At 38.2% G+C, this 19,229-nt stretch overlaps 1 protein-coding gene across 8 annotated transcripts in view; it reads right to left on the bottom strand.

Annotated features, from left to right (window-relative positions):
* The window catches only part of IPCEF1 (interaction protein for cytohesin exchange factors 1), a 153,632-nt gene that overhangs the window by 29,982 nt on the left and 104,421 nt on the right, over positions 1-19,229 (bottom strand). For all 8 annotated transcript variants that reach the window (XR_010381212.1, XM_031456594.2, XM_031456596.2 and 5 more), the window contains 4 exons: positions 17,479-17,552; positions 15,423-15,494; positions 9,813-9,871; positions 8,391-8,479 (listed from right to left, as the gene is read on the bottom strand). Coding sequence is in view for 7 of the 8 variants with exons in the window: in XM_031456594.2 (XP_031312454.1) it covers positions 8,391-8,479; positions 9,813-9,871; positions 15,423-15,494; positions 17,479-17,552 (294 nt within the window). In the remaining variant the exon portion in view is untranslated. The remainder of the gene's footprint in view (positions 1-8,390; positions 8,480-9,812; positions 9,872-15,422; positions 15,495-17,478; positions 17,553-19,229) is intronic.

Below are 19,229 nucleotides of genomic sequence, written 5' to 3'. Positions count from 1 at the left end.
TGATTAAAACAAAATGGGCTACTGAGCATACCATGGCTGCAAGTACTTTCCATAAGCCTTTCTGAGCCCCAAAACTCTACTCAAAGGACTAAGGACAGACATATTAAATGAGCATTAGAAATTTCCAGGAAGTGCATTCCTGCTTGTGGTACTACTCAAACACAGTGCAAATGCTTTCAGTCCATTTTCTCTCACACCGTGTAACATTTATAAATTTGATTTTTAAACAGAGAAAAGAAGAGTGAGGGGGAAAAGGCAAAAGGGAAAGAAGTAGAGAGAAGGAAAAAAAATGAGAAAAAGATGATGTGTATCAGGTCAGAGGGAATTTTGATTAAAAGAGAGATTGACACAAATCAAAGTGAACCTGGAGTGCCACTGCAGAGGACCGATATGGGAACATGCTTTTTAGGCACTGTGGTGCTAAATCCTGGCTCATTACTCCTACCATTCTATAGCCAGCAACAGCCAAAAATCAGACAGAGAACTTTTAGCTCAGTGCCTTCCACAAACCACCCAAATAATATACCCATAAAACTCCCCACTGCAAATCAAATGAAGGTAGCAAGGAGGGACAGACTCTCCTCTCCACCCCACCACTGCTTGGCTACCAGAAGCCCATCCTTCAAATGTCAGTTCAAGGGCCAGCTCCTCCAGGAAGCTTTCTCTGGTGGCCTTGGGGTGAGGTAGGTCCCCTTGCCTGGTGCTCCTGGACTGACTTCTAACATGCCAGGTGGAAGATCATTTTATTTGTCAATTAATACTGTAATTGCTGATTGATTTGTTCCTCTTTTTTGGTGAGCTACTTGAGAAGAGGCTGTTTTTTAATCATTTTTGTATCTCCACTTTTTGCATTGGTGCCTGACATTAATACATTTTTTATATAATTTTATTGAAGTATAGTCAGTTTATAATGTTGTATCAATCTCTGGTGTACAGCACAATGCTTCAGTCATATAGGAACATACATATATTCCTTTTCATATTCTCTTTCACCGTTAAGTTACAACAAGATATTGACTATAGTTCCCTGTGCTATGCAGTATAATTTGTTTATCTATTTTTTACATATTAGTTATCTGCAAATCTTGAACTCTCAATTTATCCCTTCCCACCCCCCTGACATTAATAAATTAATAAATTAATGTAGTTGCTAATAAACAAAGAGTGGCCTAGAGAGCCAATGGTGTGAAGGAAAAAAAGCAATTCAGGCTTTTCCTGAAATTCTCTGTGAAGTTGCTAAGGATGATTTACTGTAATCCCAGGATATAGGGGTGACTGTTACTGATTGCAATGCACATAGTCCCACAAAATGCTCTCCTAATCGCAAGCAAAATTATTATTCTCTTTATCAAAGATTAATAATTGTATGCTATTTCATTTATTTCAGAATGTTTCAGTTTTAAATATTTTATTTTTAATGAGAAAATTTAAGACTTTTTTAAATCTTAGTTTTAACGAAGAGACTATGAATACGATTAAATTTAAAAATCAATATTGCTTTCCCCCCATTTTCTGTATAAGACATTTTTATTCATTGAAGAAGCTCAGTTCACATGCTGATTAGCTGTTAAAATCCTTGTCTTTGAATTGTTTTAAAAACAAAAGTTTGACATGGGAAAAATAGTTTAAAATGGCCACGAAAAATCTGTCATTAGGAGGGAGTGAGGCAGCATATAAATCTCATGCAACATTAGTCAAAGTAGATGAAAAAAATTAAAAGAAAATACAAGAATAAATTAAGCCTAAACATAATAAAAACAAATACAAAAAAAAAAAAAGGAAAGTATACAGCTTTTCTCTCTTCCTATTGGCCACATTAATAAAAGCAAGCCAGTCAATTGCTGTCAAGCCCTAGGAGGTATTGTGTTTATGTTTCTACCGTATGCTAGCAGAAACACTGCTCTGAAAACCTGAGAACCTTGCATGGTATACAGTCCCCTCTGTCACTGACATTCTGCATGATCTTGGGCAACGCAGAAGATGCCCTCCTCACTCCAATCTTTAGTATCCAAGCGGCCCCGTAGAAGCCACTTTACTTCCAAGTCCTAGTTTACTGACTTCCTGCTTCCACCATCACCCACCCCCTTCCCACCCTAGTCCATCCTCCAAACAGCAGCTAGAGTATTACTAAGACAGAAAGCCATCACAACATTCTCCTGCTGAAAACCGTCTAGTAACTGCCCATGATGAGTAGAACATGGTCTTCATTATAGCTGAGTCTTACATGGACCCCCATCTGCCCCTCCAGCACCATCTCCTTCCACCTCCCTCTCCCTCTCCTTTCCAGCCACATGGTTTTTCCGTCCTTGAGCACATCTCTGGTTCTTCTGCCTGAAAGGCTCACTCTGTGGATTTTTGGTTGGCTGCCTCCTTCCCATTATTTTGGCCTCAAGTTAAACATCCTTTCCCAACAGTTGTAGACAAAGCAATATGCTCCCTGCACCCGTCAATCCCCACCTCTCCCGAGCACATTGCCCCATTCTTTCTTATTCATAGTATTTATCGGTACTGGAGACTCCTTGTTTAAATTACAAATTTATTGTGACTCTCCATCAACTCAGAACGTTAAGATGCTGCAAGGAAGAGACTGTCTATGCCAGTTCAGCATCCCCTTCTCTGCAACAGTACCTGGCACGTAGTTGATGCACAAGGAAATCTGTCAGTGGCCTGCCTGCCCGACTCGGATTATCAAGAGGTGCGAATGAGGTAACACAGAAGAATGTTCTTCAGAAAAGGTTAACTCAAGCTTGCAAAGGTTACTTATGATTATTCTAGGTACTTCTCGGGCACTTGCCTTCCTCATTTACAAAACACAGGACTTTCGTGAGAGTCAAAAGAAGTCATCCTTCTCAAAGCCAAGTGAAATCACCAGACAAGTACACAGCAGTACTTTCTAATTCATATGTGGAAATATTTGGCGAGCAACAAACCTGTGGAGGGAATGAAGTTGTAATCATCACCCACACGCCTCTTTATCAGTCCATGAAATAAATAGTCAATGTTTCAAATATGTGTTAGGCACAGTCATACATGTTGTGGGTAAAGAAAGATGTTGGACACTGCCTCTGACTTTAAGAATTTAATAATTAACTAAAGCAGATACACAAAATCTATAATGCAAAGCAGAGACGAATAACAGGAAAAAAGTGTCCCCAAAAATATGTGCTATAGGAAAAAAAAAGAGTTCAGAAGAGGACAAGGGCCTCCTGACTCAGAGAACTAGGAAGGAAGTCACATTTAAACTGGCCTTGAAAGACATTTAGAAGGCGGAACTGGGGTGAGAGCTAATGGGTCCTGCAAACAGAGAGGCTTGGCAAACACAGGCATGGGAGCAGGGAGGTCTGGAACGCTTTGGGGAAACAGGAGGCAGCTTCTTGAGCTGAGGACAGAGGAGGAATCAGGAACAAAACTGTAAGGGCAGTTTGAAGGGAGCCCAAGGGCCTTAAGTCCCAAGCCGATGAGTTGAGAATTAATTTGATAAGCAACGAGGGCTCACGGAAAGGGCTTGTGCTGGTGAACCAATGCATCAGAACTGCACGTTAGGAAGGTGAGTGTAGTAGGGGTTTTTTTTTAAGAGGAGAGAGAGATTAGAGACAGAGAAAGAAAAATAGCCTGCCATTTCAACATCCTGGCCAAGGGCTAATGCAAACCCAACCAGGGCAGCGGCAGCAGTGGCGTGGAAGGCCTGGGAGAGGTCCTGGGACAGCTGTCATGCCCTGTGACTGACGGTCAGAAGATGAACTGTTAAAGCAAGTAGCAAAAGGTAAAAGCTAATTTTGGAAAAGTCTTAAAATCAGTTAGGTGCTCAACTATAGACCTTAAGATAATTTTTTGCATCCTGAGGATGGAGGGTGAGTTTTTCTATCTTTTCCTTCTAATTTTTCATACCACTACCTCACTTGCAAGCATTTCTATTTTTTTATGTAGTTCATGTATCAAAAGATCAAGTATCCTTTAGTAAATAACTGTGAAAGAGCCATCCTTAAGATGAAATTTAAATTTCTAAAATTGAATTTACCCCTTTTTGTATTTAATCTTTGACCTCCTCTGCCACTGGCCAGTGGGTCACAAGGTGCAGAGTTTGTTTCTATTCATTACTTCTTTGGTTTGCTTTACACTGGGTTTTTTTTTTTTCCCATCCTTTGGATATAGAAGAATTTTATTTCAGAGAAGCATCAAAATATAAGGACTATGACGTTAAAATAATCAGCATGAGCTGCTTAAAGCTGCTTAAATTGTTATCTTCTCAGTTTCTCTCATAACTGATCTACCTATTGGTCTGCCTTCCAACTATGTTCAAAATCTAGCCATTCCAAGTCTCAGCCACGCCCTGACCCCAGTCATCACCGCCTCTCACCCTAGATTACTGCTCACTCTCCCTTAGACTTCTTTGCTTCTATGCTTTCCCTCTACTTCCCAAGTCTCCTTCACACAGCAGCCTGAGTGGTCCTTTCAAAATGGAAACTGATCACATCATTCCTTTGCCCCAAATTCCCAAAAGCTAAGAGACTCAAAACATCAAAGTCAGGGGGAGGGTATAGCTCAGTGGTAGAGCGCATGATTAGCATACACGAGGTCCTAGGTTCAATCCCCAGGACAACCATTAAAATATAAACAAATTAAAAAACCTAATTACTTCCCCCTAAAAAACAAACAAAATATTTTTTTAAAAGACAAGAGAAACAAAAACAAAACAAAAACAAAACATCAAAGTCTTTTACTGGTCTGCAGGCCCTCCACGGTATGGCCACCATGACCCTCCAGCCTCAGTTCCTGCTCCTCCTGTCTTAGATCACTGTGCTCCCACCACACTGGCCTCCTTGGACTGCCATCTATGCACCAAGGAAATCTGGACTCTTACCTATTCCCTGTGCTTGGAAAACACCTTCCCTGAATACCCACCAGGCTGACTTTATACCACCTTTAAGAGTTTTGCTCAGATCTCAACTCTCCAGGCCTCTCCTGGCCACCCTATTCACTGTCACACCCTGACCTGCAGCACTCCTGACCGCCCCTTACCCCCTCTGCTCGACTGCCTCTCCTGACACAGCAGACGATTTACTTGTTAGGCTGATTGTTTATTCTCAGTCTCCCTCAACTAGAAGCTTGGCTCCATGAAGAAATGAATCATTGCTTATTTACTTACTGTTGTGTCCCCAGTACTATTTAGAACAGTGGCTCTCAATAAATATTTGCTAAATGAACGAATAAGCATATAAACACAGATCAAGCTATCAGACAATGCTTTTGAAAAATGAAACTTAGAGGGAAAATATGTATAACAGATTTTTAATGATCTTTAAGCTCTTAAATCACTTTGTAGCTTATAAAATTAGTAAGTTTGAAATGTGAATAAAGCCAGTTCCTTCTTTGTTCTTTTCTGAGTTTCAAGTATCATGAATAGTGATTTCCACCAAGGATCCTCCAAAGTGAAACCTACAGAGTCCCATGTATTTGGAGCCTGTCAAAAGACTCTCCATTTTTAATTTCTCTGTAAATAAATGGATGTCCTTTCCACTATCCATCCTGTGGAGTTTTCTCAAGAAGAACGAACATACACAGAAATAACTTGTTCACTTAAGGAAACCCTGCAGTGTTCTTTATCCTCTTGTGGATTGTGGTCCCACCCATTAGAAGCAGAGGTCCAAATTGGTTCGGTACTGAAGTCTTCCTGCTTATCTTCATAGCAACCAAAATGATTGGACACAGAATTTAAATTTTAATTCAAGACTTTTAATTTTTGAGATAACTTTCCAGAACAGTATTATTTTGTACTTTTGAGTTCATCATTCCAAAATGAAAGTTCATTACTCAAAATTGTTTTTAAAAGCAAGAACTTGGGAAAGGTTAGGGGTTTTTTGTTTTGAGGGGCTCTGGGTTTTTTTTTCCTTTGCCTCGGCTTACACAGCTCAGTCATGGCTAGCCCATGCCAGATTGAGACAAAACAGTAAGTGGATTTGTACTCTGGATGAAAGTCATTACCATGATTTTTTTTTTAATTTCATCTGTTAAAAAAAAAAAAAAGTTTCAATGTTATTTTAACCAAGTGTCTTGCATGTCTGTTTTTCAGAAATAAGAGAAAACAAAAACAAAATCTGCCTCGGAAATATGTGAGCAGGAGCGACATACTCTGTTTTAAGGGATATTAAATCTAACTGTTCAACATTTATCTAATATATCTAATTTATCTATTAGATATAGATATCTAATATATTTCTTCAGAAAAAATTGTTAGCCTCAGTGGCCTTCTTAAAAATTAGCTTAACTTAGAACTTTAAAGATTAACATTTGATTGACATTTAGAACAACATTCTAAATATTCGCACTTCAGTGACATAATTTACTGGTGTCACAATCATCCCTTCATTTATCTGTGTTGAAACACACATTCCCTGAGCTCCTGCTGTAACTTTAGGTAAGACTATCACCATACAATGCAACAGACCCGTGACCCTTTCACATTCATCAGGTGAGGTTCACGACGCCCGACAGTGCTCTTTGTAAAGTCGTCTGTGATGCAAAGTTGTCTGTGATGCTAGTCTGCCATCATAAAGCTGAAAATCACAGTGTTTTAGAACTAAAATATAACATGTAAGAGACAGAGGTGGAAAGACAGAGAGACAAAGACAAAAAGAAGCTTAACAAAAATATGGCTTCTCTATTAATCCAACAAGGCACATCTATTTCATTTTTTCTAAATGTGGAAACTGATATTAAAAGAGGAAAAAGACTACATCAAGGGAAACTATGAATGTATTAAGAAAGGATCTATCGAAAGTCTAGTTCAAAAGCTGGCCTACATTCTACCATATTCGAAGTTTAATCTTGCTTATATCTTGCTTAACTTTGGTTAGTCCTATTTAACAGAGATTTTAATAAACATTTATTCAATAAATATTTATTCCTGGTCTTGGCTGCTAGCCGAATAAATTAGAAAAAGTGAGCACAATTCTCCACTGACGGCGGATAAAAGTAATAGAGGTCATTATGTAAATAATATTAACAGCTTAAATCTAGGAACTGGCAAAATACAAATAAAGATTAAAACCTTATCACACAAAATAGAAAGTTCTGGCAGAAGAGGTCCAGTGGGTAAGGGAACCACTGTGACCTATCGGAACCTATGGTTATTCAGTTCCAGAGATAGACGGGTGTCATGGTAGATGGGACAGAGCTTACACTACAAAGCCAGACAGACCAGGGTTCCCCCCTCAGGTGCTCCATTTACTGGGGATGTGACCAGGCTGTCCACTTCTCTGAACCTCAGTTTCCTAAACCAAGAAATGAAGACAGTAATATCTACTTCCTTGTGATCTAGGAACAGGAAACAATTTTTTAAGCCAGAAACAAAGACAAGAACCACAGTGGAAGTGACGGATACATCTGACTCACTGAAATCAAGAGCATCTGTTGACAAAAAGAAACAGAGTTAAAAAATAAATAAATAGAAGCCACAGGTTGGGAAAGAAGATATGCCTCACTTTTAACTGACAAGGGATTGATGTATAGAATAATAAAGAAACCCTATAAATCCAAAATAATAAGAGTAAGACAGCTAAAAATGTACAAAAGACTTGAAAGACACTTAACAAAACAGAAAATTCAAATATTCAATCAACATGAAAAGATGCTTGTCCTCATTAGTAATCACGGAAATGCGGATTCAGTAATACCACATTTCAGGGTTATTTGGGGAAAGCAAATAATTATATATTTGAAAGATCTACATAAGTCCTGGTATATGGTAAGTATAAAAGCCCTAAATCTACTTGTCCAAAGACCCCTGCCTGACTGCTCCTCTGGGCATGACTCCAATGCCCAGGAGCATCCTTCAATAACCTGAACCTTCACTGATGCTTCCAAAGCTTAGACTCAAACTTGGACCTCTCTCTAGCGAACACAGTGAATCATTCCATGTGCAGATTTAATGCGCCAACCTCATGCCTGGCTTCCCACAATCTTTCTGGCTCTAATTTTCTCTCCATGTTATTGTCTTCATCCCCTTTACATTCATTTTACGTTGTTAGCATGCATGCATCTAGGCAAGGCATGTTCAATTCTTTCTGAGAACAAACAGGGTATTAATAAATACTATAAAATAAATCTTTGCGAGCACTGGCCTATCGCCTAGAAGCCCTCTGTGTTACCAAGAACCCTCCGAGCATAATACATCTGTGGATCACACACAAACCCACCAGGTTTGTCACACCAGTGGGTTGCTATGGAGAAGGCTCAGAACCAGAACCCTGAGAACTGCACTTGCTCGTCGGCAGGTACTTAACTTAGCCTGTTCTAACAGCTGATCAGGCAAAGCAGTTTCTACCCAATTGGAAGGAATGACAGCCGTGCACTTGATCCATGACCAGCAGACTAACAAGGTCAGTACAAACCAAAGGAGATGGAGCCTCCACCCGGCGAGGAGGCGGCGGTGTCTCCGCGGCTATTTCAGGATCTTCCTGTTCACTCTCGCTGTAGCATTCTGCAACAGAGACGAGAGAGATTAACATTTCCACGCTGCCATCACTTACTCCATAATGCCTGAGCAGAGGTTTTTCTCCATCTGGCTATTGCAACTCCGATCCAATTCAGAAAGTACTTATTGAATGAGCTACCTGGTACATAAGAGGGAAAAGCAAACGTTAGGGTTTCTGCCCTCAAGGAATGTCCAATAGGCAGGAAGAGGACTAACCACACGTAGCTCAGGGAAAATAAAAACAAGTCCTCAAAAGAGATGTGAGTCACACACTAAGGGAGCAAAAAAAAAAAAAAAAAAAAAAGTCTGCAGTGATTAATTTTGAGCCTAGGAATCATAATGAGCTGAAAAATGGCAGGATAAGTAAACCATCAATGGTGCACACTGAGTAATGGGAGCACCAGGCTGAGCCATGTGTACAGAGTCGCCTAAGGGACAGGGTGGAAAACAAAGCTGAAAGGTTGTTGAGGCCATATCATGGAAGGCCTTACATATCAGAATAAGGAGGGTTTTGTGTAGTTATATTTTTGCTCACAATCTATAAATATACTTCAAATATGCAATGGGTATTTATTTTATGGAAAAGAGGACCAAGGAGACAATTAGGATACCAATTTCACAGTATTGCATTGTACCTCTTTATTGTTTTCAATCAAGTTGCCACTTCTCCATTTCTGAATTTAAGGTTTTATGATTCTATTATCCAAACATATAGTCCCCTACTTCCAATTTCTGAGTTTTTTGTGGTCTGAGCATTTCAGAATAGTCAGCTCTGTGACCCTGGCATCTAAAGCCTCTTTCTTCTCAATCTTAAGGACTAATTGCATCCTTAAGAAGAATCAGACTCCTGTAGCTTTTGAACCCTGCAAGCTACAGACTGAGCTAAAAATATGGCCTCTGTCCCCAACTGACATTCAGGTTCCTGGTACAAACTTAGGGTAATTAGTCGCAGCACACAGCTGGTGGAAATACTAAGATATCAGAAAGGAAACAGTGGGATGCAAGTTATCTGTCTAGATCATGAAGAGATCAGGTCTTTGACTAAGAATTCAGTAAGTGAGGTAACAAAACATTTGCATTGGCAATTGGCTGAGACATCAGTGAAGCCTACAGCTGCTAACGTGTGGGTGAAGTGTGAAAAGCATTCTTAGCCAGCATGGGAAGCTCCATTCCATGTTGGTGAGCCTGTGTGAATATGTCTGTCTCTACATATTTTCAGATAATTTAAAATGTCAAAGTATGTTTCATTAGAACAAGGCTATACATAAAGCATGACATTGTGTCTTCACCGTATTCTAATATTCGTGCTACATTCTCAGAAACGTGAAACAGAACATACCTTCATCCTTTGTAGTGGACTCATGATGGATTACAGCTAATCCAAACTTGTTTAACCACCTAAAATTCAAATCGAAAATAAATGTTTGCCAGCGAGATTGGCCCCCTACCTATTCCCTTGACCCTAAACCCTAGAGGAAGGTCTTATATAAGACTTCATAGTAAAATTGAGTCATAATGCTACAATCAGTCTAAGCATTTCCAGAAAAGCATAAGTTTGAGGTATAGAAACCTAAGACCTCTCGTTTCACAGTACTGTCCACACTCCACATTCCCTGTCAAATAAGAAATGAGGTGGCCCATTATACAACTAGTTAAAGTGGGAACTCCATTAGATATTTTAAATGTATGAACATATATATGTTTTGTAATTGTGTATTTGAAACTCTTTAGCAACCATCGAAATGAATTTAGTAACTTGACCTATAAAGGTCTGTCTCTTCAATTCTTAGACTGTAAGCTAATTTCACCAAAAGAAAAAAATGATGATCTATTTTTAAATCAAGATCTTTATATCAATCAGTAAAAGATCTGACCGGAGCTTCACAGTTACTCCTAAGGTGAGGAAATTTTTAATTCCTTACAAAAAATGTTTATGTAAGATAAAAATTGACAACATCCCTTCCAGTGACTTATTATTGTATTGGCAATGAATTTCAACTACACATCAATCACAAAAATAAAACTAGACAAACCTTAAGGAATGCAAATTTGGCTTATGACTTCAGGCCACTGGAGTTCCTTTTTGAGAGTTTAGTTAGAAAACTATTTCCATAGACAATTTTTTAAAAGACACAAAATGTGTCCACCTTCTATGTTTCTAGCTATATAAACTTCCATTAAAGGGAAAATATTATTTGGGGGGGTGGGGTGGGCAGTGATAATCTAACCGATTTATTTTCTACTTCTTTCTAGTTTTCCATACTTTTAAAAAATATTCCATAATATGTATTCATTTTTTTAAACATCAGTGGCCTAAGTCAATCTATCAACAAAATGACAATATTAACACTATGCATGTATTGATTCATTTATGCTTTTTATTTTTTCTAGTCCTGTAACGCCTCATAAACTATCCAGCTCGCTACACTCCCACCACAGCGTAAATACTGCACACCCCCAAGTCTGCACTCGTCAACAAATTAGGAATCCTTACCACCCAGCCCTCAAAACTGCCATGTTCTTGCTGTGTTGATTACTTTTTTAACAGGAAATATGTAATAAATTTAATTTAAAAAATAAATAAAATAGGACTTCCTACAAGAAGGAAGATGAGCTCCAGCCCCATTTAAGAAGTCTCCTTTGGCACCATGATATATTTGAGTCTCTAACAGCCACTTAAACCGAGACCAGTATCTGGGCCCAGATCATGCCATCGGAACTGAAAAACGCTCACCAAGACTCAAAAGAAAAATAACCAAAACAAAGAAACAGAAAATGACAAACAAATACAAATGGCTAATAAATATATGGAAAAAATTCTCAGCTTCAGTAGTATTTTGGGAAATGCATATTCAAGCACAGGAAAATACTTTTCACCACTAGACTGGCAAAATTTTTAAACATCATTGCTTTCTAGATTTTAGGAGAAAACATTCTCATCCTTTGTTGAGCTGAACATGAAAAACTGGTACAACCACTATGAAGCAGGCAATCGGATGACACTATTCAAAGTATAAATACTCATCCCGTTCACCCAGCAATTCTAATTATAAACATCTAACCTACAAAACACACCTTCATGCACATAAATAAATGTGGAAGAATGTTAATTCAATAATGCTTCTTATAGCAAAAAGAAAAAAAAATTGATACAATATAATTGTCCAGGAATAATAGGAAAATGGATAAAGTATGGTACCAATTCCACCAGTACTATATTACAAAGAAGCGAATAAAAAGACTGAGGTGGGGGGGCCTTGTCATGACCTGGAAAAATCCTAACATACTGTTAAGTGAAAAAAGCAAGTACAAAACAAGGTGTTTTTCTTGCTTTTAAAACTATATATTTGTATATGTGCATGAGTTGATATGCAAAGAAAAGCGTCAGAAAGAACATACGTCATAGTGTGAAAAGTGGTGTAATCTCAGGGAGAGACGTTGAATTGGAAGGTGAAGTTGGGCGTGTGGGAAGGTTTCCACTTTACATACTTCTGTATTACACAATTTTGACAAGAATATGCTTTATGCATCACTTAACTAAAAAGTACACTTAAAAGTACATTTTTAAAAACCGATCAGGCAAAGCACAATGAATTTAATGGCTCACTAATTCCTAGTTTATCCATGACTTCATCATTGCATAAACTGATCATCCCCAAAAATTGCATCACAAAGTGAAGTAGACAAAACATTTGAAGATAAAAAATAGATGAACTGAGAATGTCTGAAACAAGAAAAGACCTTTCTAAGTTTCTTTCCAGAAATATAGCAGAACAGAAGAGTATTGACAGTAAAGAAAAGATTCCTCTCAGGCCTCACCCAAAACTCATGTCCCTTTAATTGCCACTACCAGTTACTTGCTGTGAAAAATGGGTGATTGTTTAGAATCTGGTTTGACTATTTTCTTTCCAGAACTCACAGGCTTAGAGTACCTCCTTTGCTAAGAACTTTTTTTTAAATTTCTATTTGTGGCTAAATAGATGGATGCACAAAAAGACTATATTTATATAAAAGAAGACGACAGATGTTTCCTGGGAGTTTGTTGTATGTTAACTCGTTGTGAATGTGTGTGTTGCAGAAGCACAAGTGTTAAGAAACTGATGTACAAAACAAGAGCATTCTTCCCACAAAGACCGTCTGATAAAGGCAGCTACCACAAGTCTTTGTTTAGAAACCAACTCTTTCATTACCCTTAATTACTTACCCCTGTACTTGTAAATGGAGGGTCCCTGCAGAACACACGGTGTTTCTACTAGACTTAATTACCTTTCCCTTCATTGTCCCTGAGAGAAACATCACCACCCAAAAAGTCAGTTTCCCGAGGAGATGAACTTCTAAAACAGGACCCATCTCTCCAAATGCCACTCCCTCCTTCCCCTGCATTTCTGCATCTCACTGTAAAATACCCAGATGCATTATGTACCAGTTTATAAGGAGCACCTCAGTGAGCAAGGATGCTCTTCAGGTGCTCCTGCAGAACCAATCTTTAACTATCCTCTGCCTAGTCTTGTGGGAGAAGGAAGAAGTTGGCATGCAGACCCAAAAAGATTCTGCATTGTTGGCTATTAGAGAAATCATCTTCAGAAAAACAAAACTGAATAACGATACGATAAATAAAAAATTATGATGCATTCAGGCACAGACAAAATGGGCCATTTACTTTTATAAGTGGCCAGATGGACAGTTTTTGAGTGTAAAGGTCACTGAGAGATACAAAAAGTGGGGTCTGGAGCTCATGTTCAAATTTCAGTGTACATCTTGTTTGGAAGTTGGAAAGAGAAACAAATACTAAAATAATTTCAAGTAGAATGAACAGATCTCCACAGCGTAGACAGGCCATGAGATCTTGACTTTGATAACTACAAAAGGCTTTGGTTTAACAGCCAAGTGGGCAGAGCGTGTGGCTAACAGTCATGCAAGTGTACTTGCCATTAGATCTCTGCAAAGGGAGAATGTGAAAGCGAAGACAAATGGACCAGAAATGTAAACAAAAACCAGAAAGTGGATGGGCAGGGAGCTCAATAACTCCGATGCGTGATCTAGAGAGCAAGTCTGAATTATAACAGATTCAGATCATTTGTAAGCATCTCACACTTTTATTGGTTTAAAACGTGTTTTATTGTGTAGGTGGAGACATTCTATAGGTAACGAAACACTTAGCAGTAATTGTTTCTCTGGTAAATTCCGTCTTACTCTCCCCTTGTCGGAGAGAACAGAACTACTTTGAAAGAACCAGCCACAAGATGAATGAGAAGGATGGATGTGGCCAGAAGGAAGCTGGAGATACAAGAAGCTGTTTGAGAGATGCCAGGCACAGCGGGAGGCCACGGGGGTAGGGAGAGGCAGTGCTGTTTCACTGCCATTAAATGACTGAAAGGACCATTTGGGATGGATTGATTGACGGCTCAGCTCCAGACTGACCCTGACTACCATAAGGCTTCAAGTACTGCTGGGCAAGACATCAAGGCTTCCACACACCAAGACCTCACTAATCAATCGAATTTAGGGTTACCAACGCAAATAAAAAGAGAAGCAAAGAGCTCTGTCTGTGAAGTTTTTTTATCTTCTCCTTTTGTGTATCTGCTCTTATTTTTCACAGACGCTTGAGAAAAAAAGCCAGGGGGGAAAAGCTAAAATCAAAGAGGATAGAAACAACTTCTTTCTTTGTCCAAGAAAATAAAAGACTTGTTTGGAAGATTCAATTGTCAATACCTCGCTTTGTTATTTGTAACACAAGGTTTCCAAACTCGGTGTGGTAAAGAACAAACCCGCCCTCCTCTGAAGGGTTGTGGTGGGGAGATGTGTACAGGGAACAGATGAGAATGCTTCCAGCTAGAAGAGGCTTCCCTCAGGGTACGGTGTACAGAGCTCTGTGTGTGTGTGTGTGTGTGCGTGTGCGCGCGTGCGCGTTTGCACATGCGTGCTAGCACACAGGCTCCTGCCCATGCATGTCTGGTGAAAAGCAACTATTTTTTCTTTATGCTTCTAGAGGAAAAGGGCAAAGAGAAATCACATAAAGCAGATAGATAAGAAAATCATTGTGTATAAATAAATAGATGGATAAACAGACATAAACATATAAATAGATGTAAAAATATAAACTATAAGCCCTACAAATGGAGGGATTATGTCTGTAGCCTGCATTTCTACTGCCCAGGATCTGCTAAAAGGGAGCACAAAGGAGGTATTCCATACACATACTTTGAATCAATTATGTGAAAGTAATAAGAGACACTGAGAATCCTGAGAATAGGACTTAAACAGAATGCTTTCCGACGCCTCAAGCACCTCAAATATATCAAATCTATACATAGCCTCACTCAAGTAATAACCATCACAACCACACTGTGATCTAAGCCAGCAGGGGATGTTACAGGAAATGCAGGTAATACTCTCCCCATATATTTCCCTTATTTAAACAGAGCAAACAGGAAATGGAGTTAGGGGTATCTTAGATGTGCTCTAAACAAAGATGTTTTGCAAAATGTTTGGGATAGGACATGGAGAGGTGATAGACACGTGGATCATCATGATAATCACACAGCACATGGGAAGTGCTGTAGAGATATTTTTCATATAGAATTTTGAAAGCTGTGAGATTAGTTACATAATTCTTTCAAGCCTTTTTCCCTGTGATGTTGATTCTCATCTTAACATTTTCTTATCATGTCGTCTGTCTATTCCTTTCTTAACTTAGTGGTTCCTTTAGAAGAATCTTATTGCTTCTTCCTAAAATAGCCACTTTCATATGTGTAGTTCTCCAAAATGCTTCCAAATACTAGAGAAAAAAAAAGCATGAAGACTTTATAACTGCTAAGGAGAGTAATCCTTAAAGCAGCAGAAATCAATTAAACAACAATTGATATGAACACATGGTTATAATTTGAACACCTGATCAAAGCCATCTATGCCCATAAAGATAGGAGTTAAGTGATTTTTCTTTACTTACAGATTCATTTCCTGTACATTCTCAGCTGCGAAATAAAAGGTCTTGATCTGTGGATGGCTGATCTTGAAAGCACTTGAAAGAGGAAAAGCATAGACACATGAAAATTAGAAATTAGTGCAGTCGACAGTGGGTTTGAAAGTAAAACAGTCAAATATAAGCATGGTAAGTTCTTCTGTTCTCTTTGTTAATGTACCTGAAAAAATTCAATTACATTAAATACCTGTTGTCTAATTTCTATTTCATACAGAGAGCAGAGGGTTAATTTATCATGTCAGGACATCCAGAACAGGACTGAGTCTTGGCTGATCAATAGTTTCTACCTAATAGGTAAACAACAAGGACCTACTATATAGCACAGAAAACTATATTCAATTTCTTGTAATAACATATAATGGAAAAGAAGCTGAAAAGAAAAAATATATATGTCTGTATATGTATGATTGAATCACTTTGATGTACACCTGAAACTAACATTCTAAATCAACTACACTTCAATAAAAAATAAAACTAGAAAAAAAATAAATTGGCAGGCCACAGACTTAGAGAAGATATTTGCAACATAAAAAATTTTTCAATTTGAAACATATGGGTATAATCTTTTATTTTCATTTGCTAACTGTTTTGCTATAAGAAGATGACAAATTAAAATTTAAAGTGATAGATGTGTCACTTCAAAATACTCTGATCAATTCCTTCAAGCAAAGTATTCAAATTATGTATATACAATAATTGTATTTACACAAAAATAACTAAGTATAAAACTTCTAGGAGAAAGGGTAGAGAGGGATAAATTAGGGGGTGGGGATTAACAGGCACACACTACTATATATAAAATAAATAAACAACAAGGACCTACTGTATAGCACAGGGAACTATATTCAATTTTTTGTAATGAGCTGTAATGGAAAAGAATCTGAAAATATATACATGTATATATATGTATAACTGAATCACTTCACTGTACATCTGAAACTAATGTAAATCAACTACAGTTCAATAAAAAATTGTTTAATAAGAAATAAAAAAAGGTTTTTAAAAACGCCTATACCGTGATGACACATCAAAAACCTTATCCAAGCCAACTTCTATTAGTAAAGGAAAAATCTAAGGCAGATTTTTAGTTTAAAAGAAAAGTATAAAACATTGACTATAATAAAGTATTTCCCCTTTACCATTTAGATAGGAAGTCTTGCAGTACGGGCCAGAATATTTTGTAAATTACCAGTTCGCTCAAAACCACAAAAATCAGCACAGCCTCATGTGTCACTGGCTATGCGTAACTACAGCAGAATGGCAGAGACTTAAAACTAACGCCAGTTGATTCATTTTCTTTAGAAAAAAACTAAACAATTGCTGCTACTAGGAACATAGGTCAATAGGGAATTGCCCCTTTCTAATAAAACAGAAAAAGATGTCAAAAGCAGAGTAAAGAATAAGTAAGAGAGGAAGAGGACACCTGTGCAAAACGCAGCTGGACACCATCGTGGGAAGAGCACTTGACTGGGAGTCTGGGTACCTGGTCAAGGGCCACGGGCTGGTGACTCTTTTGACTCCTGTTGGCGCTCATACCTTTTGGGCTTAAACCATATCAGGCTGTAATCCCCAAGTCTAAGATATTCCAGAGAATTCAATTTCAAGGGTGCAACTGACAATTCCGTGAACTAAAAATAAGAAACCGGTCTTGCATCATATCTGCAGCCCTGGTGAATTCTATTTGACTAGTCATTCTCTCTACAAGGACAAAACCTGGACATCTGATCACCCTGCCAGTCCTGGAAGGCAGCTTGTTTTTCACTGGATCACAGACACTGTCATTAATGGCATGCCCTGCCAGGGCTCGGTGGGGTTTTAAAATCCATCTGCTCCACCAAATGAAATTCCATAAAACAAGAGGTTAAAAGCTTCTGTTACTGTTTGGGGTACCAACACATAAAGTCAAAATTCTCAGGCATCTGAGAATTCATCATTAACTTCCAAATCACCACATCACTTGAGAAGCATTATAAAGGGACATTATCCTGGCCCAGAGTTTTGTGGAAAATGATAGACAACTTACTGCTTTTTCTTGCATTCAGATGCTTTCTCTACAGTGAAATCAGGGAGGTTGACAAATCCATCAGCTTTCTCTGCCTGAAACAAACACATACCACAAATATGAATAAACATGTCAACCCCAGCAGTTTATTTATCGAGACCACATATGTTGAATAAAAATAGTGTAAATGAAATGAAGGAGGGTCAAAGGTACCTCTCTGAATCAGCATCAGACTTTATCCCAGATATACATTTTATAAGAGAAATTAATATTCTTCTGATTAATCATCCAGAATCTTCCCCTGAGAAGTAGCATGACACAGCTTAGGGACAGCCAGTGTATGCACCAGTAGGGCCTGCCCATCCCCTTCTTGTCTTCCTAGAAAACATGAGAGCCAACCTATCAGAGTTCTGCTTCCTGCTGAGCCCATAGGCACCTTTCTCATCCTGCTTCTCTAGCAAGCCACAAGCATGTGAGATGGAACCTAATTAGCCTGCTATTGTATGGTGAACAGTGGCCTGGCTTTGGAGTTAGCAAATCGAGGTTCATATCATGGATCTACCACTTACTGGTTGTTATAAGACTTAACTAAGCTCAGATAAATAAAACACTTAACAGATACTCAACAAACATTATTTCCTCTCCAAAGTCTTTAGGCAGTTCTTTGGGAATTAAATCATAGAGCCATGTCTTGGAAAATCTCAGTTCTATAATCGATCCCTATGAGTTCTTTCTACAAAGGAAAGATTGCAGAAGAAAATGACACCTTTAAGGACATAGCATGAATGCCACTTTAAAACACCAAAAATTTTATAGAAAACGTAATCATTGTTCAACTTCTCTAAAAATTTCTTAACCTCTAGTTTATGGATAAAATTTAACTGAACCATAAGGAGATCGTTTGTCACAGATAGAACTGAAATTTTCCATCTACACCAGTGTCTCTGAGTGAAGAAATACAATTCACAAGATTAAACCTAAATGAGTCAGTGGTTATTGGGGGATGAGTAAAAATTGATTTTGAAAATACAATCTTAATTTTTAAATTCCACTAGCTATTAAATTAGTGCCATGGGCGCTTTTAGTTCACTTCTGCACTCTGTGTTTCTTCCCCTGATTGCCAACTAGAGTGCACCTTGTACTCTTTCTTCAAAATAACTAAACTGTGCAACATCCAACCCTAGGCTTGTCCTACATGAGTCAACTTAAACTCTTCACTTGAAGTGCTTTCTTTTTAGAAGACTCCAAACTCAATTCTAAAGAGCACTTCCTTCCTTAGAAATTACCTATTTTTTCATTTAACTCATCTATTTTCTGATGGGCTGCTTAATTACTGGATTGTGGTTTCACCATCCTAACTTAAAGAGCATGTCAAGTACTTGAAGAACAGAGACTGGGTAAGTCAACTTTTTCTATAATATGTAATGCTTCTTGTGGATTCTCAGTTTACACTATACAAAAGCATAGTTTTGAAAAACTAGATTAGCTCCAGCAATTCCACTCTTAGATAGATATCCAAAAGGAATGAAAACAGGTACTCAAATAAATATAGGTACATGTGTGTTCACAGCAGCATTATTCACAATAGCTGAAAGGTGGAAATAGTTCAAATGCCCATCAACAGAGGAACAGATAAACAAACGGTGGTATATCCATACAATGGAATATTACTCAGCCATAAAAACAAATGAAGTGTTGATACACTCTATGATGTGGATGAACCTGAAGAACATTATGCAAAGTGAAATAAGCTAGACACAAAACATCACATA

The sequence above is a fragment of the Camelus dromedarius genome, chromosome 6 (genome assembly GCF_036321535.1).
Source record: "Camelus dromedarius isolate mCamDro1 chromosome 6, mCamDro1.pat, whole genome shotgun sequence".
Lineage (NCBI taxonomy): Eukaryota > Metazoa > Chordata > Mammalia > Artiodactyla > Camelidae > Camelus > Camelus dromedarius.
Note: the sequence above shows the minus strand (reverse complement) of the source record. Positions and strands in the feature narration are given on the sequence as shown.